Raw genomic sequence first — 15,074 nt, 5'->3', positions numbered from 1 at the left:
CCAGGAACAGGACAGAGCAAGATGGCAAGACCCCCGCCAGGAAATTAGACCACCCTGATTGTCATCCCACTGTCCCACTTTGTGACCCTGTCCAGATTGGAACTGTTCCAGCCCCACTTCCTATGCCCATATGGGCAGTGCACCTGTGAGACTAATAGACTGGACTCTGCCATGGACATTCCTCCACCATCACCCATCACCATTTTGCCACCACCTCCAATAATTAGCACTTCAATAAACACCCTTGAACTACAAAACAATCTGGAGTCAGTCTGTGATTATGAAAATGTGTATTATCTATGACAATGACAAAATCCGTTTGAAAATGTAATGTCAACATACCTATGTCACACATCACAAGCCCATGAAGGATGCAAGCAGATGACACACGTTTGTAACCACACCTGTGAAACCGTAATGGAAATGTACCACTCAGTTAACATATACTGCTTCAAATTGACAGACACGATAGAGGTAGAAGTGTGAAAGTAAATGTACTAGTAAAGAAATTTGTTCTCACCTGTGTGTCACTGGAAATATTGCTGTATGACAGAGTCCCTGTTATCAATGTCTTCTTCCTCTGCTTCCTCCTCATCACTGTCCACAGGCTCCACAGCTGGCACAACACCGTCATCTGGACCATCCTCCTGCAGAAAAGGCAACTGGCATCGCAAAGCAAGATTGTGAAGCATAGAGCAGGCGATGATGATCTGGCACACCTTCCTTGGTGAGTAGAATAGGAAACCACCTGTCATATGGACGCACCTGAACCTGCCCTTCAGGAGGCCGAAGGTGGGTTCGATCACCCTCCTAGTCCGCCCATGGGCCTCATTGTAGCGTTCCTCTGCCCTGGTCCTGGGATTCCTCACTGGGGTAAATAGCCATGACAGGTTGGGGTAACCAGAGTCACCTAATAGCCACACACGGTGCCTCTGGAGTTGACCCATCACATACGGGATGCTGGTATTCCGCAGGATGTAGGCGTCATGCACTGATCCAGGGAACATAGCATTTACCTGCGAGATGTACTGGTCTGCCAAACATACCATCTGTACATTCATCGAATGATAACTCTTCCGGTTCCTGTACACATGTTCACTCCTGTGGGGGGGGACCAAAGCCACATGGGTCCCATCAATGGCACCTATGATGTTAGGGATATGTCCCAGGGCATAGAAGTCACCTTTAACTGTAGCCAAATCCTCCACCTGAGGGAAAACGATGTAGCTCCTCACGTGTTTCAGCAGGGCAGACAACACTCTGGACAACACGTTGGAAAACATAGGCTGGGACATCCCTGATGCCATGGCCACTGTTGTTTGAAATGACCCACTTGCAAGGAAATGGAGTACTGACAGCACCTGCACTTGAGGGGGGATTCCTGTGGGATGGCGGATTGGTGATATCAGATCTGGCTCCAACTGGGTACACAGTTCATGGATTGTGGCACGGTCAAACCTGTAGGTGATGATTAAATGTCGCTCCTCCATTGTCAACAGGTCCACCAGGGGTCAGTACACCGGAGGATTCCGCCATCTCCTCACATGTCCCAGCTGACGGTGCCTAGGAAGGACAACAGCGACCACAGAGTCAAGCAAATCAGAGGTATGTACCCACAGCTACACAGTACACGAAACATAATCCAAAAAGTTGTCTGTAAGTGTGTTGAGTCCAGGCCTAGGTATGTGTGACACAGTTGTAAATGAAGCCATGTGGGCCCCTTAATTGGCGGCTGCCTGACCTCTAAACTGGGACAATTGGATGTGAGGTAACTGCACTGGCGTTGTACACCGTCGCGGTAGGCGGTCGAAGACCGCGGCGCAATGCTGCATTGGTTAACATTGGACCCTATGGGTCCCAGGAGCCAATGACGAAGTGCACCAGCGGTGATGATACGCACCACCGCGGACGTCACCGCCGCTGACGTCACCGCCATTTTCTATCTGTTCAATCACTCGATACCTGATCTTCGACAGGAGCGAACCTACACTGCAAGTGCTGCTGTGACCTCGGTCTGGAAGAGACAATGGCACGTGCGTCTGGGGAAAGGGCCCCTGCCTTCACTGCACAGAAGTTGGAGAAGCTCGTGGACGGGGTCCTCCCCTAGTACACGCTACTCTACGGTCCTCCAGACCAACAGGTGAGTACATAGGGTGCAAGTTGTATGGCCTATGCCTGGGTGGAGAGGGCTGGATGTAAGTAGGAAGGGGGCAGAGTTATGCGAGCATGAAGGAGTGTGTATGCATGCACCACATGGCAAGGGCAGGGATGTGGGCCACTCACTTCGACGGTGCTGTTGCTAATGACTTCTCTTCTTCCCCTGTACATGTCATGTAGGTCAGCGCCCACCAGAGGAAGGATATTTGGCGTGCCATCGCCAAGGAAGTCCGGACCCTGGGCGTCCACCAGAGACAGAGCACCCACTGCCGTAAAAGATGGGATGACATTCGCCGCTGGAGCAAGAAGATGGCGGAGGCTCAGCTGGGGATGGCCTCCCAACATGGAAGGGGTGCCCATCGCACCATGACCCTCCTGATGTTCCGGATCCTGGCGGTGGCCTACCCTGAGTTGGATGGCCGCTTGAGGGCATCACAGCAGACACAAGGGGGTGAGTACACTCACATTCTGATGACTTTGCGCGCAGTGGAGGGGTCTGGGTGGGGGAGGAGGGCTGTGGGTTTCTATAGGCCAGGGCGAGTTCCATAGGATTGGCCCCTCCAGAATGCAGGCCATGTGCCACTCCACCCCACCTCTGTAGAGTGCCAAGTACAGGCATATATGTGGACAGATGACACTCATAGCCATGTAGGCCATATCCCAGGAACTGCATCTGTAGAGGCCAAGAGCATGGCGTAGTGCAGGGGGCTGCTGTGTCTGTATTGTCCGCCAACGGTAGCGGTAAGCCATGCACTCAACCTGTCTTTCTTCTGTTTCCCCACCCCTTTTTGTGCTCTCACTGTTCTTTTGTGCATCAGCATCATCAGTCGGAGGTACAGTGGCACCGAAGCACGAGGGAGCTGCATCCCACATGGCCATGGAGGGCCACACCACCGACTCTGAATACACCAGTGGGACGGAGGGCGAGGGGAGCTTCACGTCGGTCACCGGATCAGCAAACGGCGACACGGACTCGTCCACGATGGGAGCTCCCTTGTGGTGGCGGCACCATCTGTGCCCCCCACTTCTACAGGTACAGCCCCAGCCCCCTACCAGCACCGCCCTCCCAGCAGCCCCTCAGCCTTCGCTCCGTGCCCGCTCACCCAGGAGGGTGGATATCACCTTCGCCCCAGGCACCTCAGCCCCTGCCCCTGTCACCCCTACTGCCCTCAGTGAGGAGGCCATTGACCTCCTCAGGTCACTCACTGTTGGGCAGTCTACCATTGTGAATGCCATCCAGGGTGTAGAAAGGGAGTTGCAACACAGTAATGCATTCCTGGAGGGCATTCATTCTGGTCAGGCTGCCCTTCATCGAACCCTGCAATCTCTGGCCTCAACACTGATAGCAGCCATTGTCCCTGTGTCTAGCCTCCCCCCTCCAACTTCCTCCAACCAGACCCAATCCCCTGTACCCCAGCCTATCCCAAGCACACCATCAGATCAGCATGCACACACCTCAACACACAAAAGTGGCTCAGGCAAACATAGGCACCACACATCCCACAGGCACTCACACAAGCATCACCCACATACAGACAAAGCAACATCCACTGCCTCCACTGTGTCCCCCTCCTCGTCTTCTCCCTCCTCCCTCCCAGTGTCGTCTACACTCTCACCTGCATGCACTACATCTACAGCCACTAGGACTCGCACCAGAACACCTAACACCACACCCCGCTCACCTGCACTCACCACCCCCTCTACCATTTACACGTCCCCTGTGTCCTCTCCCAGTGTGTCTGTGACGCCCCCTCCCAAAGTACACAAACCAAGTACACACCCAACATCCATCCACCTCACGACAGCCTCCAGAACATGCACCTGCACACAAATCATTTAAAGTTACACCTCCTACAACCACCTCCTCTTCCTCCACTCCCAGACCCCCTCCAGCTAGTGTTCGTCAGAAACTTTTCCTGAGCAATGTTGACCTCTTTCCCACCACCCCCCCTCCAATTCATAGGTCCCATACTAGCACCTCATCTAAAAATAGTCTGGTTCCAGTGGTGCGTGTTAGAGGTATATGGAGGTCACCGGGCACCAGGGCAGCCAGTGTGACACGGAGCCAAAGCACTGCCAGTCCACCCCCTGTAAAGCACCAGAAGTTAGACAGTGCCTGATGGGAGAGGGTGAAGACTCCTGCCGGCAAAGCCACTCACAAGGGTCCCGGGGGGAGTGCCGAGTCAGCTGTGACTCCTCTCAAGGTGGTGAAGGGGCAGAAGAAGTCTCCAAAGTCTGGTAAGAGCAGCACGGCGGAGAAGGTTGCCATCCTCCCCGCTGGCCAGGACGCCACCGCCAGCCACATCGTCACTGGTCCGGAGACCACCGCCAGAGTCAGTGCCCAGGAGGGCAGCACAATCGTCACTGGTCCGAAGACCACCGCCAGAGTCAGTGCCCAGGAAGGCAGCCCTATCGTCACTGGTCCGGAAAACACCGCCAGAGTCAGTGCCCAGGAGGGCAGCACAATCGTCACTAGTCTGGAGACCACCGCCAGAGTCAGTGCCCAGGAGGGCAGCCCTATCGTCACTGGTCCGGAGACCACCGCCAGAGTCAGTGCCTAGGAGGGCAGCCCTATCGTCACTGGTCCGGAGAGCACTGCCAGAGTCAGTGCCCAGGAGGGCAGCACAATCGTCACTGGTCCGGAGACCACCGACAGAGTCAGTGCCCAGGAAGGCAGCACAATTGTCGCTGGTCCGAAGACCACCGCCAGCGTCAGTGCTGTGGAGGGCCCCGGCAGCCACAGCCCCGCTGGGCACTGAGGGACCATCATGCCACACACCGCTGCACAGGTCAGAGACAGCAAAGTCAAGCACTGCTGAACAGGGCAAAGACCGCCATGGCTAAGCACCGCTGAACAGGGCAAAGACCGCCATGGCTAAGCACCGCTGAAAAGGGCAAAGACCACCATGGCTAAGCACCACTGAACAGGTCAGAAACTGCAAAGTCAAGCACCGCTGAACAGGGCAAAGACTGCCAACTCAAGCATCATTAGCCCATGTGCAGCTGGGACAGTGACGGAACTGGGACCGTGACGGGGAGCGTGATGAACTCTGGGCACCAGTCCCCCTCCAGAACCAGTGGAGAACTGCATCCACTACCTGAATCCTTCACAGGATGAAGCACTCTGGGCACCAGTCCCCCTCCAGAACCAGTGGAGAACTGCATACACTACCTGAATCCTTCACAGGATGAAGCACTCTGGGCACCAGTCCCCCTCCAGAACCAGTGGAGACTGTTATCCACTTGAGAGACTGCAGCTTTGCACTCCCCAGGATGGTACAGTGGGCAAACCACCCACTGTAGAGACTTGAGAGACTGTGGCTTTGCACTCCCCAGGATATGGCAGTGGGCAAACCACCCACTGTAGAGACTTGAGAGACTGTGGCTTTGCACTCCCCAGGATGGTACAGTGGGCAAACCACCCACTGTAGAGACTTGAGAAACTGTGGCTTTGCACTCCCTAAGATACATCAATGGGCAAGGAGTCCCTTTGTGGATCTGGCGTGGTGCACTCATCCGGCTGAGGTGCCCCCCTTCCCTTCCCCCTGAGGTGCCTGTTGTATTTCTATCTGATGCCTCTGCAGTGTTCTCTCCGTTTGTGGACAGGTATCTAGTGTGGGCCTCGCCCATGCATTGTGGGCCCAGTGCTCCACGGACATTGAATTGTGCATACCTGCACTACTAATCGTGATGTATATATTTGGAATGTGTATATATTTCTGCATATATGAGCTTACTGTATTTGGATACATTACAATGGTTTTACTGAATTCCTTTTTGTCTTTGCATTCTTCCGGGGGGGTTGTGGGTTGTTCCTGTGATGTTTGGTAATGCATTGGTGTGTGTGTTGTAGTGTGCGAGAGTCGGGTTGATGGTGGGGGTGTTGCGTGTGTGTGTCCCTGCCTTTTGCCTCCCCTATGTCGTAGGTGCAGTACTCACCGTTGTCTTTGGCGCGGCCGTTGCTGGTGTTCGTAGAGGAACAGGAAGACAAGCGCAGGGAGTATTTGGAGTTCGGGCTCCATGGTGGCCTCCTTCCTCGTGGAGTGTGTTACGGTGAGCGTTTTCCCATTGCAATAGCTGTTTCCGCCATGATTTTATCCACGGTGAATCCGCCCCGGAAAAGGTGGCGGATTGGTGTGATGTAATACTGTGGGCGGTACTTTGTCTTCCGCCTGTCTGTTGGCGGTGACCACCACGCTGCTTGTCTGTACTGCCGTGGCGGTCGGTGTGTTAAAGTGGCTGTCTATGTTGGCGGTTTCCGCCACGGTCATAATTTCCTTTTTTTTTCGCCGGCCTGTTTGCGGTATTACCGCAGCTTTAACACCATCCGCCAGGGTTGTAATGACCCCCATAGCCTTGTTTAAGCTCCTTTAGTAAATGCACATATGTAGTTCATTGTTTTTCTTGCGAGCCACCATAATAGGAAACAACCATAATGAGGAATCTGTAGATTCTTCAACAATTCACATAACTCTCTTCTAATACTCAACAGAACACTACGTAATTTATGCTTGAGTTTTAGTTTAATATGATGCTCAAAAATGCCCAGCGAACACAATTTCTCTGCAAAAATATCCATTTAACACTGATTCATCAATTTCACTTATACTCAGGACTTGTGGGTAACATCCAGGTGTCAATTGAAGAACCAAACACCCTTGATGGTGCCTCCCTAAAATGTTTGGCCCAGCAACCAACACATAATTCTTTCCCACAACTATGCAATTTTTAAATTGTATAGATGATTCAGAATACCCTTCAAGATCTATCTTGTGTCCATTGTAACCTCCCAGAGTAACATTATGGAGTAAAAGACCTTGCATAAGACCGCAGCCTAACATGGTTTGTTTCAAAATGATAGTAATTTTGGAACCTGAATTAGCCAACAAAGGAATACTAGTTCCAAACTTTTAAACAGGGTCTTTGCAAAGAGGTATATCTGTCTTGTGTACTTTTAAACAAAGCAGCATATTTCTCATTACATTACCTATAGAATCTGATTCATCACCCATGGCAGAGTTGACTTTGAATATTTTCATATTGCTATATACTCTTGCAAAATGATCCAAGACTCCACATTTTTTACATTCTCTGCCAAGTGCAGCGCAGTGTTTATAAGATGCCCGATGCATTTGTGATCTACACCTGTAACACGTGGACTCACTTGTGGCTTTAGATTTCTGCTGTGGACTAGTGTTAGTAAAGCCAGGCTTCTCATTTTTAATGATAACAAGAGTATCAGATGAAGCTTTGTTGATTTATTTTCAGATATTCTTTAGAATCTTGCATGCTGTTGGCTAGTCCAATAGTTTCTTCAAGAGACGGATTCTTGTAGGTTAATAGGAGTTCTTGATTTTTTTATTGAAGCATCTAGTAACCAACTGATTTCTAATCAGCTCATCAATAAAAATTCCAAATTCACATTTGGCTTCCAACACACGTACAAATGCTACATACATATCAATATATTTTCAGAATCAGATTGTTCTCATGAAAAAAATGTGTCTTCTGACAATTAAATTGGATGGTTTATCAAAATGTGTTTCCAAGAATTGAACAGTCTCCTTGTATTCATCTAATCCTTCTTCAAATCAAATCTTAACACATCTATATGGTTAAATGACCTGAACCACTCTTTACATTTAATTGGAAGATCACCAGGTAGTTGCAAAAATGGTGAAGGTTGTGCGATAGTTTGCATAATGCTAATAATAATAATGCAGCTAAAAAAACGACAAAAAATGTAAATGTAATTATAGTAATGAAAGCTCTACGCAAAACAAATGTAATGCCGGTGTACAATTTACAATTAGAATCAGGTAGCATTGCCAAATTATGCTCCACAGATCATTACACAAAAAAAGTGAATTGAAACTTGTATTTCTTCCAAAGAGCACTGATGCGCAAAGATCTACAATTTATGCCTGCTAAGTGGCACACAAGGACACTTTTGCATAGAAAAGGTATCGCTGTTCTCAGATGTGAAACGTATGAAGTATGTAGGGTGAAGTGGCATGCGTATCACTCTGTTTGTGGCCAAAGCTTGCCTGGCATGCTTATCACTATTCTCAGCATCAATAAAATGGCCACTAATACCCATGAAAAGCTGGAAATTCATATGTCAATACAATGGAATGTGTATCGCTGTGTCTGTGACCAAATATATTCAGAGTGACATCAGGTTGTAATATCATGTTTGGAGATTAAACTAGAATTTACTAATTTTGGTTTAATTATCAGTGGGTTAGCTCATAATATTGATATATAAATAAATGTGTTTTGCATTTAAACAGCATCGGCAACAATATACTATCTAACATACCCCATTATTATGCTTCAAAATGGCCGCTATCTTTACGCATGTTTGCCTGCGGGTCTGGATACGGGCTATTTATCACTAATGATTATAGAAATGAGATAATAAATGCAATAAATGTGATAATACCTCTAGAGGTACGTTGCCAGATATATAAGTAAATGAGCTTTGCATTTAAATAACATCAGTAATAACATACTGTCTAGCATACCCTATTACTACACTTCAAAATGGCCGCTATATTTATGCATGTTTGTCTGCGGTCCGGATACGGGTCATCTATCACTAAGGATTTTAGAAATGACGACAATGAATTAAATAAATGTGATAATACCTTTAGAGGTATGTTGCCAGATGAAATTTGCACGTTCACGTTGTGACCACGTATTTGTTGAAAATATGGAATGTGAATCATATCACATGATGTTTTGAATAAAAAATTAATTGTGTATAGATTCTAAAGTATATGGTTGAATAAGTAAAGCCGTCGTGTCATGTGACAACACAACTTTGAAGGTAACATATTAGTTAACATGTACGATCGCTATACTTCAAAATGGCCGCCATATTTGTGTTTCCCTGTTGTGGTAATGATAAATATATGTACTAACATCTCTATGATTTGTTGCTAGATGAAATTCATATGATTAGTTTGCCCATATAATCGAGCAATTGTGGAATGTTAATTATGATATCATAAGATGAGTTTGAACAAATAAGTGATTTAAATCCCTAGACTGTCTTTGGTTTTAAGGACCCTTGTGATACATAATAACATAGCAAATGGGATATAATAGGTAGAAATATATGTGCCCCGTCGGAGGTTGATAATAAATGTGGGTGCAAGAAAAATACTTTCCATCATAAGACGCACTGTTAGAAGAAGATGGCAACATCAGAACATTGTAAATAGAAGGATTAATAAGATTTTAGATGTAAATGTCTTTATATATATATTTATGTTATATGTTTTTTGTCTGGTTCTAGCCTGAAGAAGTCAGTAAGGACGAAACACGTTGGCTATGGTTAGTTTGATCATCACTTTAATATATATATGGACAGAGCATACAAAAGCCTTTGCATGCCAACTGCTGTGTGGTCAAATGAATAGTGTTGTCTGCATGCTGTAGACATTGCAAGTGTATGCCAGCAAGCTTGGGTGGAAAGGTGTTCACTCCTGACAAAGCATTACTAAGGTCAGCCAAATAAATATTGAATACTAAGGGAGCCAATATGCACCCCTGTTTCAGCCCTTTGGAGGTCTGGATTTGTTGCATGACTCTATTCCCCGAGACCGGAATCTAACCCAAGTTTTCACAAACAAGCTCATAATGGCTTGCAACAATGCAGATGTAATGCCACAATCACAATTATGAAGCTTTTGCCAAATCCTTACTCTGTCCAGTTTACCAAAAGCAGTCGTATAATCGACAAAGGCAGTCTACAATGGTGGTGCTTGCTTTTTATTTGCCGCCTCAAACAATGAATAGAGGATCACCCAAATATCCTCCGTGCTGCTACCCTGTCTGAACCCAGACTCACACATCAAATCTCAGAGACGGAGAGTAAGGTTTAAATGTTCATTATAAATTTAAGCCCAAATGTATGTAAATGAGTCTGAGAAACATGCTTTATAAGCACAGGATCAGCAAAGGTGAAGTAAAGCGCGGAATTAGATTAAATCATACAAGCATAATACAAACCAGAATCTTGGATGCAGCAATACAGAAAATAAGATTTGATAGTAAATATACAAGTTGCAATCCTTTTATCTAATCCTTTCAAAACTAGGGGAAGTCCTAATTATCTCCCAGAAATATAGGAACTAATGAAAACAATTAGAAACTGTCAGCATAATGTAGCAGGCTGGCCCTCTATGTAGTGTGCAAAACTAGGCACACTGTGCAGGGGGTCCAGGCAACCACACGTTGGTTTACAGAGGCAAAAACAAGATCACCTAATGCTCTAATATTTGAGGTAGCTTGGTTTGAGTAGTTAGGGTAATCTTGGAGAAATGCAAAGCATTTGTTGTACTCACAGTATCAATCATACAACTCACACATTCGAAAGGATAACTCAAGACCATTTTATAATAACAGTTCAGATTTTTATATACATTTTAAGACCAAGATTATAAAAATTTGTTAAGTACTTTTGAAGATATGGATTTTTGAAGTTTTAATAAATGCAGTCTTTCTGTGCGTAATTACGCACCATCGGAATCAGTTTGAAGACACCTTTAAAAATTCATTAAAAAATCATACAGTTGTTTTACCAAATTCCGCTTTTACAAGTTGGTTGAGGTCATCGATGTCACACTGTACCAGTGGGAGAAGTTTGGGCGGCCACACAGATCTGGCAGGAGCAGCGTTGAAAAGTCTCTTGGAGCTGGTGCAGGGCCACTGAGGGGGACCGTTTGGAAAAGGTCTGCTCTTTCAAGTTTAAAGGTGGCGTCTTGGGGTCCCCTTGGATTGCCGAGGTTCCAAGGGGTACGGGACCCTTGGGTCACAGCTGGTTCTTCGTTGCAGGGCACAAGGCCGCCTGGTGCAGAATCAGTGAGCCAGAGGCGGTGCGCAAAGGTGCCCTTTGGATCTGGAGGTAGGTCTCTTTGAGGGTCACTTACAGGACAACGGGGACACTCTGGTGGGAGGTCTGGGGTGTTCCTGAAGTCCCTCACCTAGGGCTTCCTCCTCGTCCTTTTTCAGCTCTGAGTGAGCTGTTTTTTCTGGTGTCTGATGTCAGCTGACCAGTACCCAAGGTATTGGAACGATTTGGCCACTGGAGGGCGCAGTGTCACTAAGCCTGGCACACTTGTGAGGCTTAGCCTCCTGGTCGCCCGTGTGTCACTGTAGGAAAGTAGCCTTTTTCTAGCTTGGTTGCCCCCACTTTTAGCCTGTTTGTCAGTGTGTTTGACTGTGTCTACAGGGATCCTTCTAATCAGGACCCTAGTAGTAAGCTCTCTCCCTTAAATTATGGTTATTGCATACTGGTAACCTAGTATTTCACCCACAATTGGCATATTGGTGCCCCCTTATAAGTCCCTAATAATGATACTTAGGTACCCAGGGCATTGGGGCTCCAGGGGATCCTTATGGACTGCAGCATATCTTTTGCCACCCATAGGGAGCCCATGCAAAGCCTTCTGAAGGACTGCCATTGCAGCCTGCGTGAAAAGGTGCATGCACCCTTTCACTGCCAATTACACTACATCAGTTCACTTATAAATCAGAGGGCAGGGTGCAGAGTAGCTGTGTGTGAGGGCAACCCTACACTAGCAGAAGTCCCCCATGACCTTCAGGACCATTTTCCCAGACTTCGTGAGTACGGTAACACCATTTTACACGTGAACTGGACATAGGTCACTATCTATGTCCAGCTACATAATGGTAACGCCGAACATAGGCATGTTTGGTATCAAACGTGTTGGAATCATACCCCAAGGATTTTGCAAGCATTGGTTGTATGATTCCATGCACTCTGGGGGCTCCTTAGGGACCCCCAGTATTGCCATTTCAGCCTTCTGAGGTTTTCCAGGCAGCCCCAGCTGCTGCCACCTCTCAGACCAGTTTCTGCCCTCCTGTTGCTTAAGCAGCTCAAGCCCAGGAAGGCAGAACAAAGGATTTCCTTTGTGCGAGGGGTGTTACACCCTCTCCCTTTGGAAATAGGTGTTACAGGCTTGGGAGGGGTAGCCTCCCAAGCCACTGGAAATGCTTTGAAGGACACATTTGGTCCCCTCCTTGCATAATCCAGTCTACACCAGTTCAAGCACCTCTAGTCCCTGCTCTGGTGTGAAAATGGACAAAGGAAAGGGGAGTGACCACTCCCCTTTCCATCGCCACCCCAGGGGTGGTGCTAAGAGCTCATCCAGAGGGTCCCTGGGTTTTGCCATCTTGGATTCCAAGTTGGCAGGGAACTCTGGGAGCATCTGAGTGGCCAGTGCCAGCAGGTGATGTCAGAGCTCTCCCCTGATAGGTGCATACCTGTTTAGCTGACCAATCCCACCTTCAGGGCTATTTAGGGTCTCTCTCTTGGGTGGTTCTTCAGATTTGGATTGCAAGACTCCAGCAAGAATCCTCTGCATCCTTTACTTCACCTTCTCACTGAACAAACTGCATCTGGACCCTCCAGGAACTCTACAAACTGCAACAAAGAAGTAGAGACAACTTCTGCAACAGTGTATCTTCAGCTCCTGCCAGCAACTGCAACTGTTTTCTGGTTGTGCATCCTCAGAGGACAGCCTGTTTTCAGCCTGCACTAGAAGAACAAAGAAATCTCCCTTGGAGTGAAGGAGTCTCTCACCTGCTTCAGCAGGCACCTCTCTGCAACAACGACTGGCTGTGTGGGTCCCCTCTCCTGACGAGTTGCATGGATCTTGCATCATGGGTTGTGGACTGAATTGGTCCCAACGGCCCTGACGTCCTACTGTCCAACTTTGGTGGAGGTAAGAGCTTGCCACCCCACGCAAGACAGTACCCCCTTGCACCGCGTGTTTTGCAGTTGCCAAGGCTTTTTGGCATCCTTCCATGAAGTTCTTCATGTACCATGCAGCTCCAGCCCCCTGCACTCTATCCTGCGATGCACAGCTTCCTGAGAGGTTCTCCGGTGGGTTGGGATCCTTTGTTGTCGTGCTACGTGGGCCTTCTTTTGCACCTCCTTTGTCCCCGTGCCATGGGAGTCCTGTGCATGCTGCCTGGTCCTATGTGCGCTCTCTGAGTTGCTGAGAGCCCTCTCTGACTCCCCCTCCTGGGTAGAGTCCACCAGGTCGCTCCTGGTCCTGGGCAGCGCCATTTTGTGCTAAACACGAGCTTTGCATGTGCCAAGGTTTGTTGGTGGACTCAGTGAATCAAACCAGACTGCAATCTTCCATCCAGCGTGGGACATCATCTGCACCAACCAGGAATGTGTATCCTTCTTCTTAGGTGCAGTACTGACTGTTGTTCTTCACCGGTGGTTCTTCTTTTGCACCTTCATCCGAGTTGGCAGGGGCTCCTGTTCTCCCTGGACTCTTCTGTGCTTCTTGGACTTGGTCCCCTTCTTCCACAGGTCTTCAGATCCAGGAATCCACTGTTGGTGTCTTGCAGTCTCTTCTGGTTCTTGCATAATCTTCTTTCTCATGTTCTTGTGTGTTCTAGGAAAGTTACTGTGTTTTACTCCTGCTTTTCTGGGCTCTGGGGTGTGTTCTAGTACTTACCTTTGGTGTTTTGTAATACTCCCATACACACTACACTTGCCTAGGTGGGAAACGGACATTTGCATTCCACTTTCTTAGTATATGGTTTGTGTTCTCCGTAGGCCCATTTCTAACTATTGTGATTGTCACTAATTGCACTGTTTTCTAACAGTTTTTACACCTGTTTTTGCATACTAGTGTGTATAATGTGTGTTTTACTTACCTCCTAAGGGAGTATAGTCTCTATGGTATTTTTGGCATTTGTGTCACCAAAATAAAGTACCTTTATTTTTGTAACAATGAGTATTTTCTTTCATGTGTGTGAGTACTGGGTGACTACAGTGGTACTGTATGAGCTTTGCATGTCTCCTAGATAACCCTTGGCTGCTCAGCTACAGCTACCCCTAGAGAGCCTGGCTTAAAGACACTGCCTACATTTCACTAATAAGGGATAATTGAACCTGGTATAAGGTGTAAGTACCTTAGGCAACCACTATAAACCAGGCAAGCCTCCTACATTGGTGGCGCTGCAGTGGGATAGGTACTTGTAATTCCCTTATCAATCTGTCACCTGGTGCTTTCCACAGGAAAGACTACTCTATGTCTAGAGCTATACATATATACCTAGTACAAGGGTCTAGTCTCTTACTTTCCTTTCTTAGAAACTAGATGTTAGGTAGGTTAGGTTTTCCCCACACCACCCTAACACACACATCATGTCTACTGCTGGGCCTAGCTCTGAGGTCATGGGTACTCCCTATGAGGGCATGACCTTCAAGTAATTGAAGGGGCTTTGCACAGAGAGAAAACTAGATGTGGGGAAATAACCCTAACAAGAAATTCCTTTTGAGCCTCCTTCTACAGGATGACCAGGAGCATGCTGGTAGCCAGGAGGAAGAGGAGGAGGTAGAGGGATATTCTGACCCCATAGAATCAGATAATCACCATTCAGGTTCAGGGGAGGTCTATTCCAAAGGTTTAGTACCTAGCAGACCCCCTAGTGTAGCTAGTAGTGGGAGGGGTAGTCACTCAGGTAGGGCTCCCTTCACACCCAGATATTAGGTCACTGGGGTCACAAAAGTTAGGGAAAGATCTACCTCTGCCCATTCCCATATAACCTCAGTGTCTGAGCGATCCAATTGCACAACTCCAGGAGATAACTCCATAAGTAGGGAGGTCAGGAAACTGAGACTGGAGGAGGCCAGGCTGAGGCTGCAGCAACAACAGCTAGCCCTAGATAGAGAGGCATTGGCTGTGGAAAGGTAAAGGCAGGGGTTGGGATTAGTTCCCCATGGTGGCAGAAGCTGCAGTTTCAGGGATTATAGAATCAGGGAGGACTCCACTGATTCTAGAAACTTGCACAAAATTGCTCCCCCATACAAGGTGGCGGATGATATTTACAAGTGGTTTGCTGCACTTGAGAGGGCCTGT

General features: G+C 47.7%; 1 protein-coding gene across 3 annotated transcripts in view; it reads left to right on the top strand.

Moving 5' to 3' along the window:
• LOC138246671 (carcinoembryonic antigen-related cell adhesion molecule 4-like) overlaps positions 1-15,074 on the top strand; it is a 210,477-nt gene that overhangs the window by 93,865 nt on the left and 101,538 nt on the right. Inside the window, exon 2 of one of the 3 annotated variants that reach the window (XM_069201427.1) lies at positions 9,461-9,498. The exons of the other annotated variants lie outside the window; for them this stretch is intronic. Coding sequence (XP_069057528.1) covers positions 9,461-9,498 — 38 coding nt within the window. The remainder of the gene's footprint in view (positions 1-9,460; positions 9,499-15,074) is intronic. 3 annotated transcript variants of the gene reach the window in all.

This window comes from Pleurodeles waltl, chromosome 7 (genome assembly GCF_031143425.1).
Source record: "Pleurodeles waltl isolate 20211129_DDA chromosome 7, aPleWal1.hap1.20221129, whole genome shotgun sequence".
In the NCBI taxonomy this organism is placed as follows: Eukaryota; Metazoa; Chordata; class Amphibia; order Caudata; family Salamandridae; genus Pleurodeles; species Pleurodeles waltl.
Note: the sequence above shows the minus strand (reverse complement) of the source record. Positions and strands in the feature narration are given on the sequence as shown.